Source organism: Hylobates moloch, unplaced genomic scaffold, assembly GCF_009828535.3.
Source record: "Hylobates moloch isolate HMO894 unplaced genomic scaffold, HMol_V3 SCAFFOLD_21, whole genome shotgun sequence".
Classification (NCBI taxonomy): domain Eukaryota; kingdom Metazoa; phylum Chordata; class Mammalia; order Primates; family Hylobatidae; genus Hylobates; species Hylobates moloch.
Window position 1 is genome coordinate 25,255,762 of NW_026652296.1, and position 27,973 is coordinate 25,283,734.

At 47.9% G+C, this 27,973-nt stretch overlaps 1 protein-coding gene across 7 annotated transcripts; it reads left to right on the plus strand.

Annotated features, from left to right (window-relative positions):
* The first annotated feature begins 11,578 nt into the window (after window positions 1-11,578).
* Window positions 11,579-27,606, plus strand: CUNH20orf173 (chromosome unknown C20orf173 homolog). 7 transcript variants are annotated; one of them, XR_009211442.1, is made up of 14 exons: window positions 11,630-11,657; window positions 11,791-12,150; window positions 12,336-12,514; window positions 12,671-12,764; window positions 12,934-12,985; window positions 17,969-18,191; window positions 18,340-18,527; window positions 18,611-18,807; window positions 18,960-19,008; window positions 19,108-19,227; window positions 20,052-20,241; window positions 20,579-20,685; window positions 27,019-27,246; window positions 27,340-27,606. XR_009211442.1 is itself a non-coding variant. In XM_032143057.2 (6 exons), the coding sequence occupies exons 2-5, from the start codon at window positions 11,842-11,844 to the stop codon at window positions 12,958-12,960; spliced, it is 609 nt and encodes a 202-aa protein (XP_031998948.1). In that variant the 5' UTR covers window positions 11,579-11,657; window positions 11,791-11,841; the 3' UTR covers window positions 12,961-12,985; window positions 13,964-14,340. The 7 variants fall into 7 exon arrangements, 3 of the variants coding, with proteins under 3 accessions (XP_031998948.1, XP_058288767.1, XP_058288766.1); XR_009211443.1 differs by lacking the exon at window positions 18,960-19,008 and having other exon boundaries at window positions 18,611-18,743; XR_009211441.1 differs by having other exon boundaries at window positions 18,611-19,227.
* The last annotated feature ends 367 nt before the right edge of the window (window positions 27,607-27,973 follow it).

The following is a 27,973-nucleotide window of genomic DNA, read 5'->3' on the forward strand; positions in this document are numbered from 1 at the left end:
ACGCCCCCCTCTTTTTCCTCACGCAGGCGCAGCAAACCGCACGCTTGGCCCCACCTTTAGCCGCGTTCTCTTACAGGCGGCCCCGCCCACCGATGCTGCCACGCCCCCTTGCGCGGGCGATTGGGTCTGGAAGCTACTGCCTGGGCCTCCGCTGTCCAGGGCGGGTTTTTTGAGGACCGGGGTGCAAGGAGTTCTCTGCGGGGTTAGAAACGCTAGTAGCACCGTTCGTGTGCCTTGTGCTCGGAACTGCGCCGGGTGTGTAAGACTCTTGGAACATCCTGGAATATCCTGGAACAGTGGTTTTTCGAGTGTACCGGACCGGCCGCATCATTATCAACTGATTACCTATTAGAAATGCAAATAATTGATTCCCACCTGCTGAAGCCGAAACGCTAGGAATGGCACCCGGGTGATTCTGATGTAAAGTAAGGATGTCCGCCCTGAAAGCAGGTGTGACATATCTCCGTTTTCCAAAGAGCAAACTGTGACCTGGAGAAGTTAAATAACTTGCCCAAGATCACAGCCAATTAATAGCAGGACCTGCTTCCAGCCCAGTTTTTCTGGACCTCAAAGTACTCTGGGAACCAGGCTCTTCTGGGTTGATTTTACCTAAACAGCGTCCCAGTGCTTCTCCTGAGCGCTGCTTTCTGAATATTACCCTAAATTGCTCTCCAGGCCCTGGGATCCTCACGGACACGCTCTACCCCTCCAGGTTTAGACTCAAGTGATGTGGAGCTTAAGCTCCTGACACTTCCCATTGCAGCCCAGTGTCTCTAGAGGGACAGCTCCCACAGTAATGCAGTTGCAATGAGTAAGATATAAAAGCTCATAGGCTTTCATACAGGAATTCCACTTTAGGAAGTAAAAGCACCATGTCAAGGTTAACAGAAAAATTTAAAAAAAGAAAAAATATGTAAGCAGCTATCCAAGGTTAATAGAAAAAAAATTTTTTAATATAAGGATAAAAGTACCATGATCTGGGTGGTTGTTACACCTTAGGATATTGAATCTGTCTCTTAAAGATTTTAAGTGCACCACATCATAAAGATGTATGCATGAGATTGTTCAATGGCAAAAATCTGAAACCAGCCAGAATGCCCATTGATACATTAAATAAATTGAATAAATCACGGTACACCCATTCTATGGACTATTAGGCCACTTTTCAAAAGAATGAGGTAGATTTACTCCTTTAGGTATACTAAGAATATATTTTTAAGGGGGAAAAGATGCAAAGTAATGTGCATTCTATCATTCCATTTTTTAAAAATTGGGCTGGACACAATGGCTCACACCTGTAATCACAGCACTTTGGGACGTCGAGGAGGATCACATGAGGCCAGGAGTCTAAGACCAGCCTGGGCAACACAGCAAGACCCCACCTCTACAAAAACTTTAAAAACTACACCTGTAACCCTAGCACTTTGGGAGGCCGAGCCAGGCAGATCACTTGAGTTCAGGAGTTTGAGACCAGCCTGGTCAACATGGTGAAACCCCATCTCTACTAAAAATACAAAAATTAGCCGGGCGTGGTAGTGTGCTCCTGTAAACCCAGCTACTCAGGAGTCCGAGGCAGTAGAATCGCTTGAACTTGGGAGGCAGAGGTTGCAGTGAGCCGAGATCATGCCACTGCATTCCAGCCTGGGCGACAGAGTGAGACTCTGTCTCCAAAAATAAAAATAAAAATAAACAAATTAGCCAGGTGCGGTGGCATGCGTCTATAGTCTCAGCTACCTGGGAGGCTGGGCTTGAGCCCAGGAGAGTTTGAAACTGCAGTTGTTACCAGGATACAGTTGTCCAGGTTCTTGGCGTGTTGAACAAAGCGCATAAAGTAACAGAAGGGCAACGAAAGACAAACAGCAGCAGAAGAACGGAATAACAAAAGCATAGATTTATTGAAGACAATTCAGAGCTGCAGCTGGTTAGAGCAAGCTGCTCAAGAGCCTCCTCAATCAGCGTTTGTATTAAGCTAAAGGGACCCAGCAACACCCCCAGGTGCCCTTTAGAGGCCTCCAATTGGCTACACCCTATGAAGGATTGGCCTGCGACCAAATCAGAGGCTGAAGTGGAGACTTGGCCCACAGCCAGTCAGAGGCTGAAGTGGAGATTTGGCCCCACGGTCAATCAGAGGCGGAAGTGGAAACTTCTGTCTTGTTATCATAGGATTGAAGATGTGGCCTGTATGCTGCCTAGAACTGGCTGCACCCGTTCATTTGCTTATGTCTTAACCCCCGGTTACCCTGATTCCCTGTTCTCCTGCCTCACAGTGAGCTATAATCACACCACCGCACTCCAGCCTGGGCGACAGAGCGAGTCTCTCTCTCTCTGTATATATATAAAAACCATTATATATATTATATATAGTTACATATAAATTGTTATGTATATAAAACATAGGCCGGGCGCGGTGGCTCACACCTGTAATCCCAGCACTTTGGGAGGCCGAGGCGGGCGGATCACGAGGTCAGGAGATCGAGACCATCCTGGCTAACATAGTGAAACCCTGTCTGTAGTAAAAATACAAAAAAGTAGCCGGGCGTTAGTGGCGGGCGCCTGTAGTCCCAGCTACTCGGGAGGCTGAGGCAGGAGAATGGCGTGAACCTGGGAGGCGGAGCTTGCAGTGAGCCGAGATATCGCCACTGCACTCCAGCCTGGGCAACAGAGCGAGACCCCGTCTTGAAAAAAAAAACTAAATAAAAAAATAAAACATATATATATATATATATATAAAACAATCTTAATCTTATATGGGGAAATATGTATTTGTATAATCATGAGAAAAGATTTGGAAGGACTCATGCTACACCTTTGGGGACAATTGGAGGAGGACTTTTCATGGAAGCCAAAGTTTTTGGGTCTCCCTCAGCTAACAGGGTGGCAGAGGACACCTGGGATCTCCCTCTATTATCTGCGTTTCAGATTCCTGAGAGGACCAAGAATTCTATCAGAAATAGGTAATAAGGAATCTGCTGATAGAATTAAGTTTAAAGCTCTGCTACCCTAAGTGTGATCCTTGGACCAGAAACATTGGCCTTATCTGGGAACCTGTTAGAAATGCAGAATCCCAGGCCCCACCCCAAACCTGCAGAATCAGAATCTGCATTCTAACAAGACTCTCCAGATAATTAGCATGCACATTAAAGTGTGAGAAGTACTTTCCTGAAAGGTTCCTTGTTTTATTGCCCACATAGGACCAAAACCAGCAGCATAGGGAAAAAAAAAATCTGAGTGCCTCAAATATTGCACTAAACCCAGGCACGGTGGCCCATGCCTGTAATCCCAGCACTTTGGGAGGCCGAGGCAGGTGGATCACTTGAGGTCAGGAGTTTCAGACCAACCTGGCCAACATAGCAAAACCCCATCTCTACCAAAAAATACAAAAATTTAGCTGGGTGTGGTGGCGGGTGCCTCTAATCCCAGCTATTTGGGAGGCTGAGGTGGGAGAATCGCTTGAACCCAGGGGTAGGGGGCAGAGGTTGCAGTGACCCGAGTTCATGCCACTGCGTTCCAGCCTGGGCGACAGAGTGAGACCCTGTATCAAAAATACTTTTAAAAAAAGGCCAGGCGTGGTGGCTCATGCCTGTAATCCCAGCACTAGGGGAGGCCGAAGAGGCCAGATTACCTGAGGTCAGGAGTTCAAGACCAGCCTGGCCAACATGGTGAAACCCCATCTCTACTAAAAATACAAAAAATTAGCCGGGCGTGGTGGTGCATGCCTGTAATCCTAGCTACTCGGGAGGCTGAGACAGGAGAATTGCTTGAACCCAGGAGGTGGAGGTTGCAGTGAGCCAAGATCGTGCCATTGCACTCCAGCCTGGAGGACAAGAGTGAAACTTTGTCTCAAAATAAAATAAAATAAAAAGTATTAAAAAATAAAAATAAAAAAATTGCACTAAATTCAGATTTTAAAATGTAATATCCATGTATGCAAGCAACACTCAAATATACACACACACACTGTGCTCCCCACCCTGTGTTGAGTCCTCCGAAGAGAGAGTTGAATTAGAGCAGTCCTTGCCTTCAAGAATGTTACAGTCTTGGCTGGGCGCGGTAGCTCATGCCTGTAATCCCAGCACTTTGGGAGGCCGAGGAGGGTGGATCACCAGGTCAGAAGTTTGAGACCAGCCAGGCCAGAAGACCAGCCTAGCCAATATGGTGAAACCCCATCTCTACTAAAAATACAAAAATTAGCTGGGCATGGTGGTGGGCACCTGTAATCCCAGCTACTCAGGAGGCTGAGGCAGGAGAATTGCTTGAACCTGGGAGGCAGAGGTTGCAGTGAGCCAAAGATCGCACCATTGCACTCCAGCCTGGGCAACAGAGCAAGACTCCGACTCAAAAAAAAGAAAGAAAGAAAGAAAGAAAGTTACAGTCCTAATAATGGATATTAACATATCCCTTAATAAAATAATAAAAATAAAAAAAAGCTAATAATAATTTTTTTAAATAGCTAGCATTGGCTGAGCACGGTGGCTCACACCTGTAATTCCAGCACTTTGGGTGTCGGAGGTGGGAGGATCACAAGGTCAGGAGTTTGAGACCAGCCTGACCAGCACAGTGAAACCTTGTCTATACTAAAAATACAAAAAATTAGCCAGGCATGGTGGTGCGTGCTTGTAGTCCCAGCTACTTGGGAGGCTGAGGCAGGAGAATGGCTTGAACCCAGCAGGCAGAGGTTGCAGTGAGCCAAGATTGCATCACTGCACTCCAGCCTGGGCGACAGAGCGAGACTCCATCTAAAAAAAAAAAAAAAAAATAGCTAGAATTTATCAAGCCGCTACTACGTGGCAGATACAGTGGTAAATTCTTTTTTTTTTTTTTTTTTTTTGAGACAGAATCTCATTCTGTCACCCAGGCTGGAGTGCAGTTGTGCAATCTCAGTTCACTGCAACCTCCGCCTCCCTGGTTCAAGCGATTCTCATGCCTCAGCCTCCCGTGTAGTGGGATTACAGGCGTCTGCCACCACACCCGGCTAATTCTTTATATTTTTGGTAGAAATGGGGTTTCACCATGTTGGCCAGGTTGGTCTCGAACTCTGACCTCAAGTGATCTGCCCGCTTTGGCCTCCGAAACTGCTGGGATTACAGGCATGAGCCACCGCATCTGCCCTGTTGTAAACTCTTTTATCTTCATCTATATCATGTCAGTTCATCTTCACAACAACCTTAGGCCGGGCACAGTGGTACACACCTATAGTTCCAGCTACTTGGGAGACTGAGGCAGGAGAAGGAGGATCACTTAAGCCCAGGAGTTTGAGATCAGCCTGGGCAATATAGTAAGACTCTGTCTCTAAAAACAAAACAACAACAAAAACAACCTTGGATGCTAACTGCTACTATTATCCCTGATTAAAAGCTTTGAGTGGCTAATAAGCTAATATCTAAACTCCAGTCTGTTTTATTTCAAAGTGCATAGCTTAAATCATTCAATGACTTAAGATCAAAACTTTAATAAGAGGTGGCACAGGGGACCATGGGAGTCTGTAAGAGAAAGTAACTAACATGCTGGGTTAGGGAATGCTTCCATAAAAAGGAAGAGGAGGGACATTGGAGTTGGGTGACTTGTGGCAGCTTGACTGCAGCTCACCAAGCAAGGAACAAAGGCAAGGAGAAACTAATACTAACTGAACATGGACAATATGCCCATTGCTGTAATCCATTTCACCCTCCAAACAACGTGGGAGTTAGGTGCTTTTTTTTTTTTTTTTTTTATTGAGACAGAGTTTAGCTCTGCCACTCAAGCTAGAGTGCAGTGGCGTGATCTCAGCTCACTGCAACGTCCGCCTCCTAGGTTCAAGCAATTCTTGTGCCTCAGCCTCCTGAGTAGCTGGGATTACACGTGCACGCCACCATGCCCAGCTAATTTTTGTATTTTTAGTAGAGATGGGGTTTTGCCACGTTGGCCAGGCTGGTTTCTAACTCCTGGCCTCAGGCAATCCACCTGCCTCAGCCTCCAAAAGTGCTGGTATTACAGGCGTAAGCCACCGCATGCGCAGCCTAGGTGCTACTTCAAGTCTCATTTTATAGATGAGGAAGCCAAGAGGTGAATTGACTTTCCCAAGATGGCAGCGCACACCTGTAATCCCAGCTACTCAGGAGGCTGAGGCAGGAGAATCGCTTGAACCCGAGAGGTGGATGTTGCAGTGAGCCGAGATTGCACCACTGCACACCAGCCTTGGCGACAGAGTGAGACTCCATAGCAAAAAAAAAAAAAAAAAAAAAAGAGTGAAAATACATTTCAAAGAATTTCTAGAAATGAAAAATAGTCATTTAAGTTTTAAAACCAGTAGAAGGGCTAAACAACCAATTAGGCACAGTTAAAGAGAGAAATATTGGCCGGGTGCAGTGGCTCACACCTGTAATCCCAGCACTTTGGGAGGCCAAGGCGGGTGGATCACTTGAAGTCAGGAGTTTGAGACCAGCCTGGCCAACATGGTGAAACCCTCTCTCTACTAAAAATACAAAAATTAGCCAGGCATGGTGATGAACGTCTGTAATACCAGCTACTTGGGAGGCTAAGGCAGGAGAACCGCTTGAACCTGGAAGGTGGAGGTTGCAGTGAGCTGAGATTGGGCCACTGTACTCCAGCCTGGGCAACAAAGTGAGAACTCCATCTCAAAAAAAAAAAAAAAAAAAAAAAAGATTACCTATAATGTAAGATAGAGAAATAAAATCATAGATGTAAAAGAGAGATTCAGATACTTGAAGGATAGAAAGAAAAAAATCCCACATTTGCCTAATAGGAATTTCCTAATAGGAGGGAATACTGAGAATAAAGGAGAGGCAATATTTGAAAGAAATGGCTGAGAATTACCCAGAATTGATGAAAGGCAAGAGTTCTCATATTTAGGAAGCCTGAATGTACTGTAACAGGATAAATGAACATATATTCATACCTAAACACCAGAACAGCAAAAGCAAAGAAATGTTAAGATCTGGAAAAAATGGGTAGTGGGGATATGAATGTCATATAATTGATTCTAGTTTTATTCAATGTATTATTCACTAGAGTATGCTTGGAGTGATGAATGCGTTCTGAGACTAGATAGTGATGATGGTTGCACATAAAAAAATGGATAAAATGCAATGAGAGCACATGGACACAGGGAGGGGAACAACACACACTGGGGCCTGCTTGGCGGGCAGGCCAATGGGAGGGAGCGCATCAGGATAGCTAACGCAGGCAGGGCTTAATGCCTACGTGATGGGTTGATAGGTGCGGCAAACCACCATGGCACACATTATGTAACAAACCTGCACATGTATCCTAGAACTTTCTTTTTTTTTTTTTTTTTTTTTTTTTTTCTGAGACGGAGTCTGTCACCAGGCTGGAGCGCAGTGGCTAGATCTCAGCTCACTGCAACCTCTGCCTCCCGGGTTCAAGCAGTTCTCCTGCCTCAGCCTCCCAGGTAGCTGGGATTACAGGCACATGCCGCCATGCCTGGCTAATTTTTGTATTTTAGTAGAGATGGGGTTTCACCGTGTTGCCCAAGCTGGTCTTGAACTCCTGAGCTCAGGCAATCCACCTGCCTCAGCCTCCCAAAGTGCTAGGATTACAGGCATAAGCCACCACACCCAGCCAAAATATTTTTAAAAATGGTTAAAGTGGTAAATTTTATGAGTTTACAAAAATTTTAAAAATTATACAAGTTGGCCAGGCACAGTGGCTCATGCCTGTAATCCCAGCACTTTGGGAGGCCGAGGCAGGCAGATGACAAGGTCAAGAGATCGACAGCATACTGGTCAACATGGTGAAACCCTGTCTCTACTAAAAATACAAAAACCACCTGGGCGTGCTGGCTCGTACCTGTAGTCCCAGCTACTCGGGAGGCTGAGGCAGGAGCATCTCTTGAACCCGGGAAACAGAGGTTGCAGTGAGCTGAGATCAGGCCACTGCACTCTAGCCTGGCAACAGAGCAAGGCTCCGTCTCAAAAAAGAAAAAAAAATATAGCCGTTGATGTAAATGAAATAGCAATAAAACTTGCTTTGCATCTTTTCCTAGATGATTTTCTTTTTCTTTGAGACAAGGTCTCACTCTGTCACTCAGGCTGGAGTGCAGTGGCACAATCACAGATCACCGAAGCCTTGACCTCCTGGGCTCAAGTATTCCCTACCTCAGTCTCCTCCTGAGTAGCTGGGACCGCAGTGGCCAATTCTTGTATTTTTTATAGAGATAGGGTCTCCCTACGTTGCCCAGGCTGGTAGATAATTTTTAAAACCTTTTTATTTTGAAATAACCATAGGCACAGAAGAAATTGTAAAAATAGTACAGAAAATTCCCACGTACCCATCATCCATTTTCCCATTTTATTCTTTATTTTTGCTTTATTTTATTTTTTTTTAGAGACAGAGTCTTGCTCTGTCACCCAGCCTGGAGTGCATAACTTGCTATCCACTAGCAGCTATGGCTGCTATCATAACTCACTGCAGCCTTTAACTCCTGGACTCAAGTGATCCTCCCACCTGAACCTCCCAAATAGCCAGGAATAAAGGCACACACCACCAAGCCTAGCTAATTGTGTGTGTGTGTGTGTGTGTGTGTGTGTGTGTGTGTGTGTGTGTGTAGAGAAGGGGTCTTGCTGTGTTGCCCAGGCTGGTCTCAAACTCCTCGCTTCAAGCTTCAAACCCCACCTTGGCCTCCCAAAGTGCTGGGATTACAGGCATGAGCCACTGTGCCTGGCCTTCATTTTCTCTTAATGGTAGTGTCTTACCATATAGTACATATAGTAATTTTTCTTTTTCTTTTTCTTTTTTTGAGACAGAGTTTCGCTCTTTTTGCCCAGCTAAAATCATATTCAGTGGCGCGATCTCGGCTCACCGCATCCTCCGCCTCCCGGGTTCAAGCGATTTTCGTGCCTCAGCCTCCCGAATAGCTGGAATTACAGGCATGCGTCGCCACGCTCGGCTAATTTTGTATTTTTAATAGAGACGGGGTTTCTCCATGTTGGTCAGTCTGGTCTCGAACTCCTGACCTCAGGTGATCCGCCCACATTGCCTCCCAAAATGCTGGGATTACAGGCGTGGGCCACCATGCCCAGCCCATATGGTACTTTTTCAAAACCTGGAACTTGACATTGGTATGATATAATTAACTAGCCTACAGACCTTACTCAGATTTTTGGGTGAATTGATTTAAAAGCTATACAATATCCAGTGCAGCCTTCCACTAGTTAAGATGAAGAATTTTACTGTTCTTATCCCATTGAATAAAATGTTTTTATTTTTTAAAAAACCAAAATGTTCTGTTTTTTCTTAAACCTTAAAAACAACTCAAAAATTTTCATTTTTTTCCTGTCTTTACAAGACTACAATTGAATTAAGGGGGTGGCAGTGGAGTTGAAGAAGATGACTTAGAAATAGAAACAAATGAATTAAAAAATGGATTTGAGGCCGGGCGCAGTGGCTTATGCCTGTAATCTCAGCACTTTGAGAGGCCGAGGAGGGTGGATCACTTGAGCTCAGGAGTTTGAGACAGGGCTGGCACGGTAAACCCCATCTCTACTTAAAAAAAAAAAAATCGGCAAAGCTCGGTGGCTCACACCTGTAATTCCAGCACTTTGGGAGGCCGAGGTGGGCGGATTGCTTGAGACCAGGAGATGGAGACCAGCCCAGCCAACACAGTGAAACCCCGTTTCTACCAAAAAATACAAAAATGAGCCACGTGTGATGTTGTGCACCTGTAGTCCCAACTACCTGGGAGGCTGAGGCATGAGAATCACTTGAACCTGGGAGGTAGAGGTTGCAGTGAGCTGAGATTGTGCCAGTGCACTCCAGCCTGGGCGACAGAGTGAGACTCTGTCTCAAAAATAAATTAAATAAATAAATAAGTCTAGTGTGGTGGCACACTTCTGTAGTCCCAGCATCTTGGCAGGCTGAGGTGAAAGGCTTGCTTGAACCTTGGAGGCAGAGGCTACAGTGGGCTAAGATTGTGGCACTGCACTCCTGCCTGGGTGATAGAGTGAGACTTTGTCCTAAAAAAAAAAAAAAAAAAAAGAATTTGGGTATCATAGGAGTAGGAGGAATTAAGAATACATGAGTTCTGGTTTCAATAACTGGGTACATGGTGGAACCATTTATTGAGATAGAGAAGTTTTGAAGCTGGGTGCAGTGGCTCACGCCTGTAATCCCAGTACTTTGGGAGGCTGAGGTGGGCAGATTACCTAAGGTCAAGAGTTTGAGATCAGCCTGGCCAACATGGTGAAATCCCGTTTGTACTAAAAATACAAAAAATTAGCCGGGCTTGGTGACACGCACCTGTAATCCCAGCTACTCGGGAGGCAGAGGCAGGAGAATTGCTTGAACCCCGGAGGCAGAAGTTGCAGTGAGCTGAGATTGCGCCACTGCACTCCAGCCTGGGTGACAGCGCAAGACTCTGTCTCAAACAAAACAAAAGAGACAGAGAAGTTTTGGGAAGGGTTGGTTTACAGGGAAAATCCTGGGTTCAGTCTCAGGCTTATTCAGGTGAGATGTCTCTGAGCCATCTAAGTGGCAATTCAGTAGGCTGTTGGATATGGGGTCTAGAGACTACAAGAGAGGATTGAGTTGATGTCACACAACTCCAGAGAGGGCATCACACACAAGTACATTTAAAGTTCCCAGCTGGGGTGGGGTGCAGTGACTCATGCCTGTAATCCCAGCACTTTGGGAGGCCAAGGCGGGTGGATCACCTGAGGTCAGAAGTTCGAGACCAGCCTGACCAACATGGGGAAACCCCGTCTCTACTAAAAATACAAAAAAAATTAGCCAGGCATGGTGGCAGGCACCTGTAATCCCAGCTACTTGGGAAGCCGAGGCAAGAGAATCACTTAAACCCCGGAGGCAGAGGGTGCAGTGAGCCGAGATCATGCCTCTGTACTCCAGCAGGGGTGACAAGAGTGAAACTCCATCTCAAAATAATAATGATAATATAAATAAAAAAATAAAGTTCCCGGCTGGGCATGGTGGCTCATGCCTGTAATTCCAGCACTTTGGGAATCTGTCTCAAAATAATAATAATAATAAAAATTTAAAAATAAAGTTCCCGGCTGGGCATGGTGGCTCATGCCTATAATTCCAGCACTTTGGGAGGCTGAGGTAGGTGGATCACTTGAGGTCAGGAGTTTGAGACCAGCCTGGCCAATATGGCGAAACCCTGTCTCTACTAAAAATACAAAAATCAGCCAGGCATGTTGGCAGGTGCCTGTAGTCCCAGCTATTTGGGAGGGTGAGGCATGAGAATTGCTTGAACCAGGCAGGTGGAAGTTGCAGTGAGCCAAGATCACGCCACTGCACTCCAGCCTGGACGACAGAGCAAAAGCTCCATCTCAAAAAAAAAAAAAAAAAAAAAAAAAAAAGTTCCCTCTCAACCCGTTTATTTATCCCATAAATATTTATTAAACGATTCTAAGTCTTAGAGCTGCAGAGGAGAAGAGAGACTAGGTCAGGCCCTGTCCTCATGGATCTTACATCCAGTGGAGGTCGTTTGGGTGTCAGAGAAAGGGAAGGGTGGTGGCTTTTTCCAGGCAGGTTAAAGGAGGGAGGTCACAATGCGTACTTTGTGATGAGATCTATGATATAACTGGGATAACACCAAGGGCCCACTGAGGTATTCCTTCCCCTCACAGGACTAGCCACATGCTGTCTCTCTACCCCATGCCCAGTCAGAGACCGTTTTGGGAGTGAGCAAATGGATAGTGAGGCAGCAGAGGAGGGGTTGGGAGGAGGTGGAGGGTGGAGGGTGGGGAGTTGTGGAGGCCGAGAGGACAGAGGGAAGCTGGTGCTGTCTGTGGCCTCAGCCCTTCGTCCTTCCAGGTAGAGAAGCCAGTCTGCGGCCCGCCACGGGAGCCACCGCCTGGGCCAGACATGCAGCGCTGGCAGATTTTTGTCCTGTGGGTCTTTTGGGTGCTCATCCTCTGGCTGATGACCCCCTATCTGGATCTGACACCTGAATCGGCACCCCAGGAAAAACGAATGTACTTGGTACCATGGCGTTGCAACTGCCCTTGGTTCAGTTCCAGGAAGTGTGGCTGCCCTTCTGAGACCCTCAACTGCTCCTCCTGCCACCACACAGCCGACGAATGGAACTGGCTTGATGTGTGCTCCAGGAAGGCCATGGGGTACCTGATGAGGACAAGAGAGTCTATGAACTCTGACACTGTGCTCTGGTGGTTGGTCAGTGGTCAACACTGGGCCCGGCTCCATCCCCCATACTTCCCGGGCCTCACCCATCTCCCACTTTCCGCCCAAATCCCTGCCCTTGGCCCTGTCTTCACAGCCTCTGGATGGAGATCTCACCCACCCAGCTCTGTTTTCTCTCCCCTGGGCCCAGCCCCCAATCTCCCTCTTGCTGTTTCCAGGGCATGAACTCAGGGAGCGAGCTTGGAAAATTGTGGAGGAAGCTGTTTAAAGGGATTCCCAGGCTCTCGGTGAGCCATTTTGATTTCTATTGTGGGACTTGTGTGCTGTTGGGGTGCCCACAGATCCCGCAGGGCTCCAGCCTTGGCAACGACATTGACCAATACCCCGTGGTTTTCAGGTGGGTGCTGGGGAGAGGGCGGGAGCAAGAGGGCCAGGCCTGCCCCACAGTTCTGTCAGTTTCTTCTCCCCTTCCCAAGATGAAGCGGGCCCCAAGTCCAGGGCTTTGAGATGGACGCGGGGAACCAAACCATACACAATGCTTCATCTATCCCAGGAATGCCAGTGACCAGGACTCCTGGATGCAGCTGGAGATGCTACTGTGGAAGCTCTCTGACCTGGTGTGGACTTCAGACGCTCTAAGTGATGAGGTGATGGAGGAGGTGTCCCCAGACATTCTCTGTTTGGGGGTGAGGGGAGGTCACTGCAGGGAATAACAGCAAGGGCTCTGGGAAGATCCTCTATTGGCTTACTGGGGACACTTGCAGGACTTTTCCAGGTCTTGTGGCCCAAACTCCCCCACCTCCAATTCTTTCTCAGATTTTGGAAGATGGTCTGGTTCCCTAGTGGAGTGGAAGATAGCAAAGACACGGTGAGGGGTAATAGGAAAAGGGGCAGGATGTGGCTGTGGGAAGGGCCCCAGGTCAGTTCCCTCCCGCTTCCTCCCCAGGTGCAACCAGGATAACTGGCTGACTTACCAGGGTCAGGGTCATCCCTGGAGCCCAAGGCTTTGTTCTGTGTCTTGCGCAACTGTGCCCAGGCAGGAAAGATTCTTGTATCTTCTTCTCTTAAAATTCCTGCTCCTCAATGCCTTCAGCATGGAGCCTAAAGTTTGCTGCCTAGCTTTCAAGACTCTATATGTAGGCCCAGTGTGGTGGCTCATGCCTGTATCCCAACACTTTGAGAGGCTGAGGCAGGTGGATCATGAGGTCAGGAGTTCGAGACCAGCCTGGCCAATATGGTCAAACTCCATCTCTACTAAAAATACAAAAAATAGCCAGGTGTGGTGGTAGCCTCATCTCTACTAAAAATACAAAAAATAGCCAGACATGCCTGTAGTCCCAGCTGCTCGGGAGGCTGAGGTAGAAGAATCACTTGAACCCGGGAGGCAGAGGTTGCAGTTAGCCGAGATTGCACCACTGCACTCTAGCCTGGTGACAGAGCGAGACTCCATTTCAAAAAAAAAGGACTCTACATGTTACATGTTCTGACTCCTCCCCTTGCCTCCTGTCTCCCAGGCTCCCATAATGGGCTCTTAGAATTCCCCAGACACATGAGCTGCCTCATGCCTTCTCATGCACCATTCCGTTTGCCTGGAATGCCCTTCTCTTATGTCCTGGGGGGTTCCTCTCTCTTCCTCCAATATCATGAGGAGAAGCGAGTTGACATTCTCTTTTTTGGGATCCTCAGTGACTCTAGGAGAGTGTCCAGAGTCTGTTTCCTGGAGGTGAGCTCCAGTCTTCTCCCAGCTCCCAGGGGCAACCTGTCATCCTAGGTGCTGAGTGAAGGGAGGCAGTGGTGAGGACAGGAATCTGCCTGCTGACGCACATGTCCCTCTCTCATCCACTAGGTCACCCTCTTTGGATTTGGATCAGAATAGCAAGGAAAGTGTTTCTATCACTGGAAGGAGGATAATCAGACCAAGGGCTCCAAGGAAATACTGCCCACATCTAGTGCAGAAGCAGAAATCGAAGTCATCCATCAGCTAGCGTGTGGACAAGCTCACTGTTCACACAAACTCAGCCTAGCTGAGTCCATACAAGTCCTATTTCTGGGTGGGTAAAGGGCAGGAGGAAATTGTAAGATCAGTCTGGTACTGAATAAAATCCTGGCCTGATTGTCTTACCTGCAGCCACAGTGTCCGGGAGGGATGGGCCAGACGTGCCTTCCAGATCTCAGGGGCAATATTTGAGTTGATTTCTTTGCCTGGTCCCCTGGATCATGTAGGAGGTATAAGTTTAGATTCGATTTCATGCCAAGTGCAAACCCAGACTTTGAGTTGTTGGGGGAAGCTCTTTACTCACTTCGATAAAAGAAGTAAACCTCCTTGTTTCACCCATGCCGGAGGGTGAGGGTTTTTTTTTTTTTTTTTTTTGCCCAGCTTTTCACAGAAGGTTTAGCATTTTGAGGTTCCCAGTTTTTTTTAGGTGCCTCAGTTCCAATTCGCTTTTTTTTTTTTTTTTTTTTTTTTTTTAAGACAGAGCTTGCTGTGTTGCCCAGGCTGGAATGCAGTGGCACAATCATGGCTTATTGCAGCCTCAACCTCCTGGGCTCAAGGGATCCTCCCACCTAAGTCCCCTGAGTAGCTGGGATTACAAATGCATGTCACCACACCCAGTTAATTTTAATTTCTGTTTTTGTAGAAAGGGGGTCTTGCCATGTTGGCCAGGATGGCCTTGAACTCCTAGACTCAAGGAATCCTCCTGCCTTGGCCTCCCAAAGTGCTGGGATTACAGGTGTGAGTCACTGTGCCTAGCCCTTACAGTGTCACTTCTGCAGCATTCTATTGGTCAGATCAAGTCATAAAGTGATCCAAGATCCAAGAAGTGGGGAAATGAACTGCTCTTCCTTATGGAAAGAGCTGAAAAGAATCTGCCATAATAGGACTACCACAGTGTCAAGGGCCCAGTTGTGTTGGCAGCAGTGGTGGCATTCCAAGTGGGCCATTCCTGGGGTAGTCTGGCCATGTTTTGCATCTCATGATAGACTGAGCCTGGTTCTCTAGCTTTTGCATCATCCTGTAAACTACTAAATATTTAGCTGGCAAATTGTTTTTCTCTGAAGTTTACCAGTCTGTTGAACAAGACCAAGAATCCAACTGCTACAGTTAACAAAGGATAAAAAATCAGACTTTTGGCTGGGCGCAGTGGCTCACACCCAGCATGTTGCGAGGCTGAGGCAGGAGGACTGCTTGTGCCTGGAAAACTTCTGCATAATTAACCCTTTAATTTGCATGTAGTTGAAAGTGGGTATAAATAGGATTGCAGAGCTGCTGCTGAGCTGCTAACTCTGGGCACACTGCCTATGGGGTAGCCCTGCTCCACAAGAAGCAGTGTACCTCTGCTGCTGCTGTGCAATGCTGCTTCAATACAGGTTGCTAACACCACTGGATTGCATCAGGGCAAAGCCAAGAACCCTCTCAGGCTAAGCCCCAATTTTGGGGATTGCCTGCCCTGCATCAAAGGCATCACTCCAGTCTCTACCTCCAACTTCACATGGCATACTCCCCTGTGTCTTCTGTTTCCAAATTTCCCTCATATTTTTTTTTTGAGATGGAGTCTTGCTCTTGTCACCCAGGCTGGAGTGCAGTGGCATGATCTCAGCTCACTGCAACCTCTGCCTCCCAGGTTCAAGCAATTCTCCTGCCTCAGCCTCTTGAGTAGCTGGGATTACAGGTGCCCGCCACTACGCCTCGCTAATTTTTTGTATTTTAGTAGATACTGGGTTTCGCCATGTTGGCCAGGCTGGTCTCAAACTCCTGGCCTCAAGTGACCTGCCTGCCTTGGCCTCCCAAAATTCTGGGATTACAGGCATGGGCCATTGCGCCTGGACAATTTCCCTCATCTTATAAACACACTAGTCATTGGATTAGGGCCCATTCTCATGTATCTGCAAAGGCCCTACTTCCAAATAAGGTCACATAAGTATCAGGGGTTAGAACTTAAATATATATATATTTTTTTAGTAACACAATTCTACCTCCTGCAAGCAGAATAATGGCTTTTCTAGACATGCAAACTTAGAAGTTTTATCTCCTACACACCCTTTCTTAGAAAGTTACCATGAACAAAAGGCCAGGCACAGTGGCTCATGCCTGTAATCCCAGCACTTTGGGAGGCCAAGGCGGGTGGATCACCTGAGGTCAGAAGTTCGAGACCAGCCTGACTGATATGATGAAACCCCGTCTCTATTAAAAATACAAAAATTAGCCAGACATGGTGGTGCGCACCTGTAATCCCAGCTACTCGGGAGGCTGAGACAGGAGAATTGCTTGAACCCAGGAGGCAGAGGTTGCAGTGAGCCGAGATCGTGCCATTGCACTCCAGCCTGGGCAACAAGAGCGAAACTCTGTCTCAAAAAAAAAAAAAAAGTTATCATGAACAAAAAAAAGTAGTCTTAGTTCATTTACAAATTCTATAGGAAATATTTATCTAGTTACAATAATGTAAACACTGATAGTAGATTGTTGACTTTTAGAATTAAATTAGCCCGTAGTTCTGTACCATCCAATATGATGGATGAGCACTTGAAATGTAGCAAGTGCAAGTGAGGAAGGAATTTTTAAATTTATTTTAATTAATCTAAATTTCAAAACAATTCAGTTCTTAGAAAACTTTTCGGTATGCTTGTTATAACTTGAGTATGTAAATCTTTTTTGACTGTAAAATTTTATCAAATTTATAAATCATGTATTTCTGACAAAACGGTTTGAATTTAGATACACTATAAGTGTAAGATATACACTGGATTGGCTGGGCGCAGTGGCTCAAACCTGTAATCCCAGCACTTTGGGAGGCCGAGGTAGGCAGATCACTTGAGCTCAGGAGTTTGGGACCAGCCTGGCCAACATGGTGAAACCCCGTCTTTGCTAAAAGTAAAAAGAAAATTAGCTGGGCGCAGTGGCATGCACCTGTAGTCCCAGCTACTTGGGAGACTGAGGCAAGAGAACCATTTGAACCCAGGAGGTGGGGGTTGCAGTGAGCCAAGATCACACTGCTGTACTCCAGCCTGGGCAACAGAGCAAGACTCCATCTCAAAAAAAAACCAAAAAACAAAAACCAAAAAAAACAGTTCTTAAAAAGTCGACCCCTGAGAGGTGTTAAGAGCTAAAGTATCAAATATTCACTTTCATCAGTATAGTAAATTCTCTTCAGAAGATTCCAGGTGGCCCTTCTTGAACTCCTGGGCTCAAGTGATCCTCCTGCCTTGGCCTCCCAAAGCTCTGAGATTACAGGTGTGAGCCATCGCCAAGGTGGCCCTTCTGTTTCCCTCTTTGCCTCCTGCTCACCCACCCCAGCCTGGACACAACCTCTCCCTGTGTGCCCTCCTGTCCCCTGGACCCTTGACTACCACACCTCCGTGGTCATCTGGGCTCTGGGCTGAATGCCAAGGTGAAGGAGGGGCCTTGGTGTAGTAGGTCACAATGTGGCCTCTGTGATGAGTCCCTGATATCACTGGGCTGGCACAGAAGACCCCATTAGGAATCAGTTTCCTCAGGGAGGCCACAGAACACAAAAAGTGTCCTCTATCCCTTTCTTTCTGCCTCTAGGCCAGGCTTTGGCAGTTCTGGTAGTGATCAGTAGGTGGCCAGGGAGGCAGGAGCGAGGTTTTGGGAGGAGGTGTAGTGTCAAGGGTTGGGAGAGGGATGGAAGCCATTAGGATGGGGGATGCTGGGGACGTCTGTGGCCCCAGCCTCTTCTCCTTCCCAGTGCCAGGTGTCAGGGCCAATCTACTGTCTGCCAGGGGCACCATCATCAGGGCCAGAGATCATGATTCGATACAGGAGTTTGGGCCTGGTGGCTGCCTATGTCCTTTCATTGTGGCTGATCGCCTCCTTCCTACACCAACACTCCAGCCAGAAGGACCTCTGTAATATTGCCAAAATACACCTGGGAATCTGCCACTGTCCCAGCAACTTTTCCAGAAAATGCAATTGCTCATCTGAGGTCCAGACATGCTCTGCCTGCCTCCACATGCCTGGCAAGTCTGATTGGTTTGACAGACGCTTCGACAGCACCGCTGAACCCCTACAGAGGCCACAAGATCCCACGTCCAATGATGCTCTGATATTCTGGCTGGTCAGTGCACAAAATTGGTCTTTGTCCAGTCTCTGACCCAACCCCAGGTCCTAGCCATCTCTCTATCATGGCCCCAGGCTCTAACCTTCTTCCATAGGTAGGTGGAGCATGGGTCAAGCCCCTAAATTCTTCCCTCCTATGCTCCTAGGGACTCAAGAGAGTCAAATCAGAGAAGGAGGTTGAGGATAAGCAGCAGCAGCTGATTAAAGCACCTCCCCTATGCCCACTGGGCCATGTGGTGTCCAACTGCCGGGTCTGTGCAGTGGTGGGAAACTCAAGGTCTCTACGCAGCTCTGGTCTTGGCTTCAGGATTAATCAACATGAAGTGGTCCTCAGGTGGGTGCAGGGTAGGAGGTGGAGACCAAGGCCAAGCCGAAGGCTTTTCCTCCTCTAAATGACCATCCTAACTTCCTTTTCAGGATGAACCAGGCCCCGTCCAAGGCTTTGAGGCAGATGTGGGGAACAGGATCATCATGCGCATTATGTACCCTGGGATTGCCAGCTCTCAGGACCCCGGTACCCGACTGCTGCTGCTTCCGTTGAATTCATCTGGTCTGGAGTGGTTCATAAGTGTACTGCATAAACAGACAAGCATGTGGAAGCAAAAAAAACCTGGGTATGTCAGGGAGGGGGGTCACTGTAGGGAGTGACAGAGGTAACTCCAAAGAGACCCTGGCTGGATACTGGGGCACCCCCAAGGCTTACTTAAGGCCGAAGTCTGCTTGTCAAATGACTCTGAAATCCTCCCAAACCTCAATTTCTTTTTAGATTTCAGATGGTCCAGGTTCCTGGTGGAACCAAAGACAGCAAAGATAAGGTGAGGGTCCCAGGAAGGAAAGAGAAAAGTGGTAGGACAACATGACGGTGTGTAGCCATGGGACAGGCTTCAGGTCAGTCCCCTTCTCCATCTTCCTAGGTGCTGGTGATCAGCCTCTACTTCCTCAGGTATATCCAGGAAAGTTGCCTGGAGAACCACGGTCAGTATCCATCCTTGGAGTTTGTGGCTCTGTTGTATGCCTTGCATACCTGTGACCAGGTAAGATATCTCCTACAACTCACAGACTTTCACTCCTCTGCCACTCAAAATTTCTGTCTTCTTGGCTGGGCATGGGGGCTGACACCTTGTAATCCCAGGACTTTGGAAAGCCGAGGCGGGCTGATCACCTGAGGTCAGGAGTTTGAGACCAGCCTGAACCAACATGGAGAAACCCCGTCTTCACTAAAAATACAAAATTAGCTGGGCTTCGTGGCGCATGCCTGTAATCCTAGCTACTTGGGAGGCTGAGGCAGGAAAATCGCTTGAACCTGGGAGGCGGAGGTTGCGGTGAGCCAAGATCGTGCCACTGCACTCCAGCCTGGGCAACAAGAGCAAAACTCCATCTCCAAAAAAAAAAAAAAAAAAAAAAAATCTGTCTTCCCAGGGACTTCCCATTAAATCTAAAACTTTCTGCCTGGCTTTCAACACCCTACATGATCTGACCCCTCTCCTCTCTCCCAGATTCCCACACCGGACTTCCTGGGGTTCCCCAGACATACCAGCTGCCTCACACCTTCTCACACCCTGCTCCCTCTGCCTGGAATGCGCTTCCCTTGTCTCCCAGGGGAATCCTCTCTTCTCTCAATATATAATGAAGAACAACTAGTTGGTGCTCTCTTTTCTGGGCTCTGGGGTCACTATAAGTATTTAGAGTCTGTCTTCCTTGAAGAAGGTGAACTCCAGTCTCCTCCCAGCTCCAAGAGGAAGGCTGGCACACTAGCGGTTGAGTGAGTGGTGCTGAAGGCATGATAGGTGTGCATGGGGGCAGGGCAGGATCCAGCCCGTTACCCCACCACCATCTCTTGTCTTATCCCATCTCCCAGGTATCCTCGTTTGGTTTTGGGGCAGACAGTTGAAGAAAGTAGTCCCATTACTGGGATGACAAATATGAGTTTGAGAACACCAGGCAAAATTTCCCAGCAGAATACCAGATCATCTTGAAACTGCAGTGTGAGAGGAAGATTGCTGTCTATGGCTGAGATGTTTCCACTGGAGTCTCCGAGAGGCTGACAGGTAGCCAAGGGGACCTGGTGGTGTCAGAGAGGGAGTCCATCCAAGCAGACCCTGGATGGAGATCACTCTGCTACTGAATAAAACCCTAGCTTATTTCTCTCTCTGGATTTCTGGTGGCATTAAAGGGCTACATTCTATTACTGATTCTGTCTTATCACCATGTGACTCTCTTATGCTGTATCTTATCAAAAAATAAAATTAAATGAGAAAAAAGTGAACCCTGAAGTTGAAAACACATCAAACGGACCTAACTATATTTAATTGATAATATAAACACCAGAGAAATAATTATTTCAAGTTCCTTTAACTCAACACCTTGATTGTATATTCTTTGTAGGATAGTCTCTGTGGACAAAAAGAACTACAAAGAAATGTTAGGCCAGGCGCGATGGCTCACACCTGTAACCCCAGCACTTTGGGAGGCCAAGGCGGGCAGATTACAAGGTCAGGAGGTTGAGACCAGCATGACCAACATGGTGAAACCGCATCTCTACTAAAAATACAAAAATTAGCTAGGTGTGGCAGTGCGTGCCTGTAATCCCAGCTACTCAGGAGGCTGAGGCAGGGGAATCGCTTGAACCTGGGAGGCAGAGGTTGCAGTGAGCCAAGATTGCACCACTGCACTCCAGCCTGGGCGACAGAGTGACACTCTGTCTCAAAAAAAAAAATTTTTTTTTGAAACTTGATTCAGTATTTTCATTATAGTGTTGGTATTATTATTATTATTTAGAGACAGGAGGACACTCTGTCACCCAGGATAGAGTGCAGTGGCATGATCACGGCTCACTGCAACCTCTGCCTCCCAGGCTTAGGTGATCCTTCCACATCAGCCTTCTGAATGGTTGGGACTATCGGTGCGTGCCACCACCCTCAGCTAATTTTTAAATTTTCTTGTAGAGTTGAGGTCTCACTATATTGCCCAGGCTGGTCTTGAGTAAGTAAATAACTACTTATATTAACAACATTAGAAACTAAACACAGGCTGGGCGTGATGGCTCACGCCTGTAATCCCAGCACTTTGGGAGGCCAAGGGAGGTGGATCACTTGAGGTCAGGAGTTCGAGACCAGCCTGGCCAACATAGTGAAACTCTGTCTCTACTAAAAATACAAAAATTTGCCAGGCGTGGTGGCGGCTGCCTGTAATCACAGCTACTTGGGAGGCTGAGGTAGGAGAATCACTTGAGTCTGGGAGGCAGAGGTTGCAGTGAGCTAAGTTCACACCACTGTACTCCAGCCTAAGTGACAAAGTGAGACTTCGTCTCAAAAAAAAAAAAAAAAGAAACAATACAAAATTGGGCAGGTGGACAGGTTAAAAACTCTGTGATGTTAAATTCTATCTGGAATTTTTTTTTTTTTTTTTTTTTTGAGACAAGTCTCACTCTGTCGCCCAGGCTGGAGTGCAGTGGCGCGAGCTCAGCTCACGGCAAGCTCCGCCTCCGAGGTTCACGCCATTCTCTTGCCTCAGACTCCCGAGTAGCTGGGACTACAGGCGTCCGCCACCATGGACGGCTAATTTTTCTGTATTTTTAGTAGAGACGGGGTTTCATTGTGTTAGCCAGGATGGTCTCGATCTCCTGACCTCGTGATCCGCCAGCCTTGGCCTCCCAAAGTGCTGGGATTACAGGCATGAGCCACTGCGCCTGGCTTTTTTTTTTTTTTCGAGACAGAGTTTCACTCTTGTTGCCCAGGCTGGAGTGCAATGGCATGATCTCGGCTCACTGCAACCTCCGCCTCCTGGGTTCAAGTGATTCTCCTGTCTCAGCCTCCTGAGTAGCTGAGATTACAGGCGCACACCACCACGCCTGGCTAATTTTTGTATTTTTAGTAGAGACGGGGATTCACCATGTTGGTCAGGCTGGTCTCGAACTCCTGACCTTGTGATCCACCTGCCTCAGCCTCCCAAAGTGCTGGGATTACAGGCGTGAGCCACCATGCTCGGCCCAAACTGGAAATATTATGAACTCGATTTTCAAACTTTTTATTGTGACAAAATATACATAAAATTTACCATTTAAAAGTTATCAATGGCAATAAAGATCAGTGGCATTAAGTATGTTCACATTGTTGTGCAATCATAACCTCGTTGAACTAACAATTTACAAAGTACATTTTCTTCCTGTCATCTGAACAGCCATAACACCCCATTAACAATGATCAACCCTGCAATCCAGATTATGTTTTTTGTTTTTTTGTATTTTTTTTGGAGACGGAGTCTTGCTCTGCCACCCAGGCTGGAGTGCAGTGGTGCGATCTCAGCTCACTGCAACCTCCGCCTCCTGGGTTCAAGCAATTCTCCTGCCTCAGCCTCCCAAGTAGCTGGGACTACAGGTGCACGCTGCCACCCCCGGCTAATTTTTTGTATTTTAGTAGAGACGGGGTTTTACCGTGTTGCCCAGGCTGGTCTTGAACTCCTGAGCTCAGGCAATCCGCCTGCCTCAGTCTCCCACAAGTGCTAGGATTACAGGCGTGAGCCACTGCGCTCAGCCTGATTTTTGTCTTCTAAATACTTTTTTTCCACTAAAAGATTCTAGGCCTAGACAAGTACAAAGAACACTTGGACATTAGATTTGCGGCAATTTGAGCATCAAAAATAGCAACTGTCATGATTGAATCATAGTGAATATATAAAAAACTTTGAGCTCATAATGATACTCAAAGAGAAAGGGAAAACTGGCGGTGGCTGTTACCTCAACCCCTTACTCTGAAAATTGGTAATTAAAGGTGTGTGTTGAGGGAGCATTTATCCTGCCTTTTTGGTAGAAACAGTAGTTCAGGGTAACCAAATAGCCTCAGTAGATGAGTTTCCAGTTGCTGTGTATCTAAAACAAATATCCACCGCATGCTACCCTCTTGGCTGCTCAACTACCACACACAACCTAACAAAATGCAAATATCCCACATAAACCGAAAGCACATTTACCCACATCCCTGACACATTGTGGTGTACCAGGTGTCTAGGAATGAGGTAGCTCAGAGTCAGGATCCAAGAATCCCCAAAGGTGTAGGCAGTGTGGCATCGTGTCCAGATACTGGACCTGTTACGGTACCACATAGACAAGTTACTATTTTAGAGGAATAAAGTGAGCCAATAGAAAAACAGTTAAAAAAAAAAACAAACAACCGGCTGCCTCTGAAGAGGAGTTTGAGAAGAATTAAGTGGGAAACTGCTGTCTTCCTTTCTATTTAATTTCTTTCTTTCTTTTTTTTTTTTTTTTTTTGAGACAGTCTTGCTCTGTTGCCCAGGCTGGAGTGAGTGCAGTAACATGATCATGGCTCACTGCAACCTTGACCTCCCTGGGCTCAGGTGATCCTCCCACCTCAGCCTCCAGAGTAGCTGGGACTACAGGCACATCATCACACCGAGCTAATTTTTATATTTTTTGCCCAGGGTGGTCTTGAATTCCTGAGCCCAAGCAATCTGCCTGCCTGGGCCTCCCAAAGTGCTGGGATTACAGGTGTGAGCTCCCAAGCCCGGCACTGTTTAACTTCTTCTTTTTTTTTTTTTTTTGAGACAGGGTCTCACTTTATCACTCAGGTTAGAGTGCAGTGGCATGATCTCGGCTCACTGCAGCCTTCACCTTCCAGGTTCGAGCGATCCTCCTGCCTCAGCCTCCCAAGTAGCTGGGACTACAGGCACGCACCATCATTCCTAGCTAAAATTTCTTAACCACATACATGCACTTGTTTCATTTTAAATAGACAAGAAAGGCTACCAAAGAAAAAAGTTGGATGCATGGGAAATTTACTTTTAACCCTATTACAATGTTTTCCTATAGATTCTATCCTCAAGAGGAACCAAAAAGCTCTTGCTTTTCTCTCCCTGCCTCCAGCTTGACAACCCTATGCTGTGAATAGGCAACTCCTCTCTCAGATATACACCATGCCAGCCTTGGTACAGGGTGATGCCCCTTTTCATTCTTATCTCCATCATCCTTGATTGTCAAGCCTTCCCTTGGCAGCCGGACCCTGGGCTGAATGCCAAGATGAAGGACTCCATTGGGCATCAACCCCTTCATCAACCCCAGGGAGGCCACAGGACACATTGAATGCCACCTCTCCTCTTAGCTTTCAGCCCAGCCTTTAGCAGGGCACCCTTGAGGACTGAATAGGTCCAGAGGGAGGCAGGAGCTAAGGTGCTGGAAGGAGGTGTTCTGTGGACGGTTGAGGAAGGGATGGAGGCCAACAGGAGAGGGGGATGTAGAGTCTGTGATCATGGCTTCCCACTTTTCCCAGTGCCCGGTGTCTGAATCAGCATGCCACTTGTCATGTGCTCTGCCCTGTGGGACAAGAATGTAGCCTTCAATGGGGGGTTTGAGCTTATGCTCACCTGTAGCTGACGTTTCTGCTGTCTGCTCAGAGGTCTAACCTGAATGAATGGATAACACCTGCCATTGCTCCTGGATGTACCCCTCAACTCCACACATCCCGTGCATCCAACTGGCTTGACAAACACTTTGAAAGGGGCTTCAAGTCCTCTCTTTGTCCAAGATGCTCTGTTTGACTCTCCCTGGCCTCACTGAGAGCAGCCAGTGGGTCTCTTCTGCACAACCGGGTCATTCTGCAAACTTTCATCTGCGTCCAGGTTCTGTGTGCCTAGAGGTGAGCTCCTTTTCAGAGCTCCTTGTGGAGCTTTGTTTAAATGAGTATTTGTCAAATGACTGAAGAGCTGGGGCAGGAGCAGCAGCCAGCCAATCTCATTCACCAGGTAATGGAGTCGGGCAGACAAACTTCAGAGATGGCCCTTATACAGGGAAAAGGGTTATAGCCAAAGGCTCCAGCATGAATCATCAAACCACATGCAACAGCAGAAGCCGAGGCTATCAGTCAGCTAGAATGTGAGACTACTCCTGGCCAGCAATCTGACCTGCAGGGCTGGAATGTTCATAGATACGGGAGAGGTTTTGATAGGAAACCAAGACAGGAGGTGCAGGGGCAATGTGTGGATTATTAATCTGGCACTGAAACAGCCTTCCCTGATTCCCTCACCTGAACAACTAGTAGTAATTAAGAAAGAATCACATTTGAATATGAATTCTCGTCCCCCTCCCTGGCTCTAAATAAATGGCCATGTGCTGGGAATAGGGGGATACCCACTCTCTCAGATGACACATCACATAGCCTTGGCAGAGACTCATCTCTCCTCCTACCCCGACCCATTCAATTATTTTACCTTCAAGCCCACCCACCTGAGCCAAGGTTCAGGCCCTATAAGGGCACATATAGAGCTGGTAGTATTGGCAATGAAAGGCTAAGAAGAGGTCAGTGTCCACCCTGTGACCAGCCTACTGATGTAATGAGTTGGGTGACATCAACTGGCCAGGAGCACAGTCCAACGAAGTCTCACCTCTCATCCTCACCTCCAGCAGGGTAGAGGGAGTAAAAGGGCCTCAGGACCCCATGTTTTTGCCCTTCGTCCTCCCTTGCCTGCTTCTTAAGTGTGGTGAGCAGAGTTGAGCTTGCACTCCTCCTCAGCTGTGCCCATAATCATGCGGAGGGGTCTCTTCGTTTGGAGCACACTGGAAGCTCTTGCTTCTTCCTCTTCCCTGCCCGTCCCCTGGCCCCATTCCCCTGCTCTGCAGGGTAGTGAGTCAGAAGGCAGGAGGTGAGGTATTGCAGGGTGGACAGCTGAAGGTGTCATCTGCCCCAAGGCCAAACTAAAAAAACCAGGAATCTGTCCCATGGGCTGAGATGAGGCCTGCAGGCTAAGCCTCAGGCCTGGAGGTCAGCTTGCTGCTTTTGTGGCTGGGGTTTCCCACCCCACAGGTACTTCTAGAAGTTCTGCCACTGGCCCCAGAGCTGCAGAGGTTCTGTGGCTGCTCAATTCAGCCCCACATCTACAAAGCTTGCCTTCACCAGCACGGTGTATCTGCCTGGTTTAATCAGCTCTTCAGATGGGCCCTGAAGCTCCGATGCAACTGGAGACCACCCCAAATCCAGAGGCCGGTGGATGCTCGGTCCTGGGCTCTGGGCTGCATCCTCTCCTTGATCCCTTCCACTGCTGGGCCTCCAGTTGCAATGGCTCCAGCCTTTCCTTGGTACTGGAACCAGGGGTGAGTTCTGTGTTCTTCTCCATAGGCACCAATGCTAGGACACCTAACCCAATTCCAGCTGGTCAAGAAGCTACTCCAACCGACCTCCAGGTCACAGCTAGACCCTGAGCTCCGCCTCTGCCAGTGCTGGGCCATGGGTATTTGGAATATAGGGTAACCATCGCTGAGCGCCACACTGTGCTCAGGTGGGGGCAGGAGGGTGAGGGTGGGAAGCAGCACCACTCTGTGAGCCCCAGTGCCTTCCTATCTCTGTAGAATGAAACAGGGCCTATTCTGGGCTTTGAGAATAATGTGGACAACAGAACCCCCCTGCAGTTAAAGCACCCAGAATACTCATGGTTTTATCAGGCAGTATGACCAGTGGGGGCCCCAAGACCTGGTGCAGACAGCCTTTGGCACTTTGGTGTCAACATTGATCTTGCCCTCCCTGTGCAGCCTGTAACTGTACACTCCCCACCCTCCTTATCTCAACATATACCACCAGCTTCTCCTCCTTTAACGGGTATATTCATGCCAGGCAGTTTTTCTGCCTTCAGGGTGCTGGCAGTCCCATGTGGGAAGCAGAGGAGCAAAGGTCATTGGGTTGGGAGGTGATGGTCACTGCTCTAACACACAAAGCACGCGCAATCCTTGAGAGAACAGGGGCAGCACCCGCCAGACCCCAGTACTCCCCGGAAACAAGAACATTGCCCAGCCTCTGACGACTCTTGTCTCCTTCTGCTTTCAGGCCTTTCTAGCCAGTACCAGCTTCTATCAAAGCAGACAAGATTAGGAAGTGGGAAAGTTTTCTGCAAGAAGATAACCTCTGTGGCTGAGCTCTAACCTCTACTCCTGCATGTTCTGGTGACCAATTGCACCTTCCTCAAGTACATCCACGAGAACTGGCTGGACTGCCAGGGACTCCTCCCATCCGCTGGATTCACCATTCTGGTTATACCCCGCCACATGTGACAAGGTCAGGAAAGGAGGCTCTGGCCTCATGCCCTTAGGCAAAGTTGGGTCCCCCCTGGATGACACATATTCCTTCCTTCACGCTTCCCCACTTCAGGTCTCTTTGGGTCTGGAGCTGATGAAAACAGCAGTTGTCACCATTATTGGTGGGACACTCCACAGAGGCAATCCTGCTACTGGGCAAGGAAAGTGTACTTTAGAAAGCCGGAGCGGAAGATCGTCCACAAGCTCGAGTGTGAGGGCAAGAGCACGGTCTACACTTGAACTGAAGGCCAACCCTGCTCTGAATATCTGGTGGGGAGGGGAGACCCTAGGCCGAGGTCTGTAATGGAGCTGGGGGGCTCTTGAGGGTTGGATGGAAAGAGAAGAGCAAATACACATTAGTCTAGTCCTGAATAAAGACCCTGCTTGGCAGCCTCTAAGATGTCTTTCAGCTGCTGGAACCTCTCTGAGGCCCAGAAAGTATGTGGGGCCTGAGGCCCTGGCTCATGACCTACAGAAAATGATGCTGCGAAGAAACTCTAAGGTAAAAAACAGGGATTCTCTGTCAGCCTGAGCCTGAGAACCAGGGCTGGAGGACGTAACAAGTGAACAACCAAGAGAAGTCTTGTCTCTGACAACTCCTAGCATAGAAATGGCCTAAAGGGCTGGGCCCAGTGGCTCATGCCTGTAATCCCAACACTTTGGGAGGCCGAGGTGGGTGGATCACCTGAGGTCGGGAGTTCAAGACC

Bases quoted from the DNA above. Each gene is read 5' to 3' on its own strand.
- CUNH20orf173 (XM_058432783.1), top strand. From the start codon at position 11,842: ATGCAGCGCTGGCAGATTTTTGTCCTGTGGGTCTTTTGGGTGCTCATC. The intron at 12,151-12,335 runs GTCAGTGGTCAA...TGCTGTTTCCAG, and splicing joins ACACTGTGCTCTGGTGGTTG to GGCATGAACTCAGGGAGCGA. The intron at 12,765-13,963 runs GTGATGGAGGAG...CTCATCCACTAG, and splicing joins CAGACGCTCTAAGTGATGAG to GTCACCCTCTTTGGATTTGG.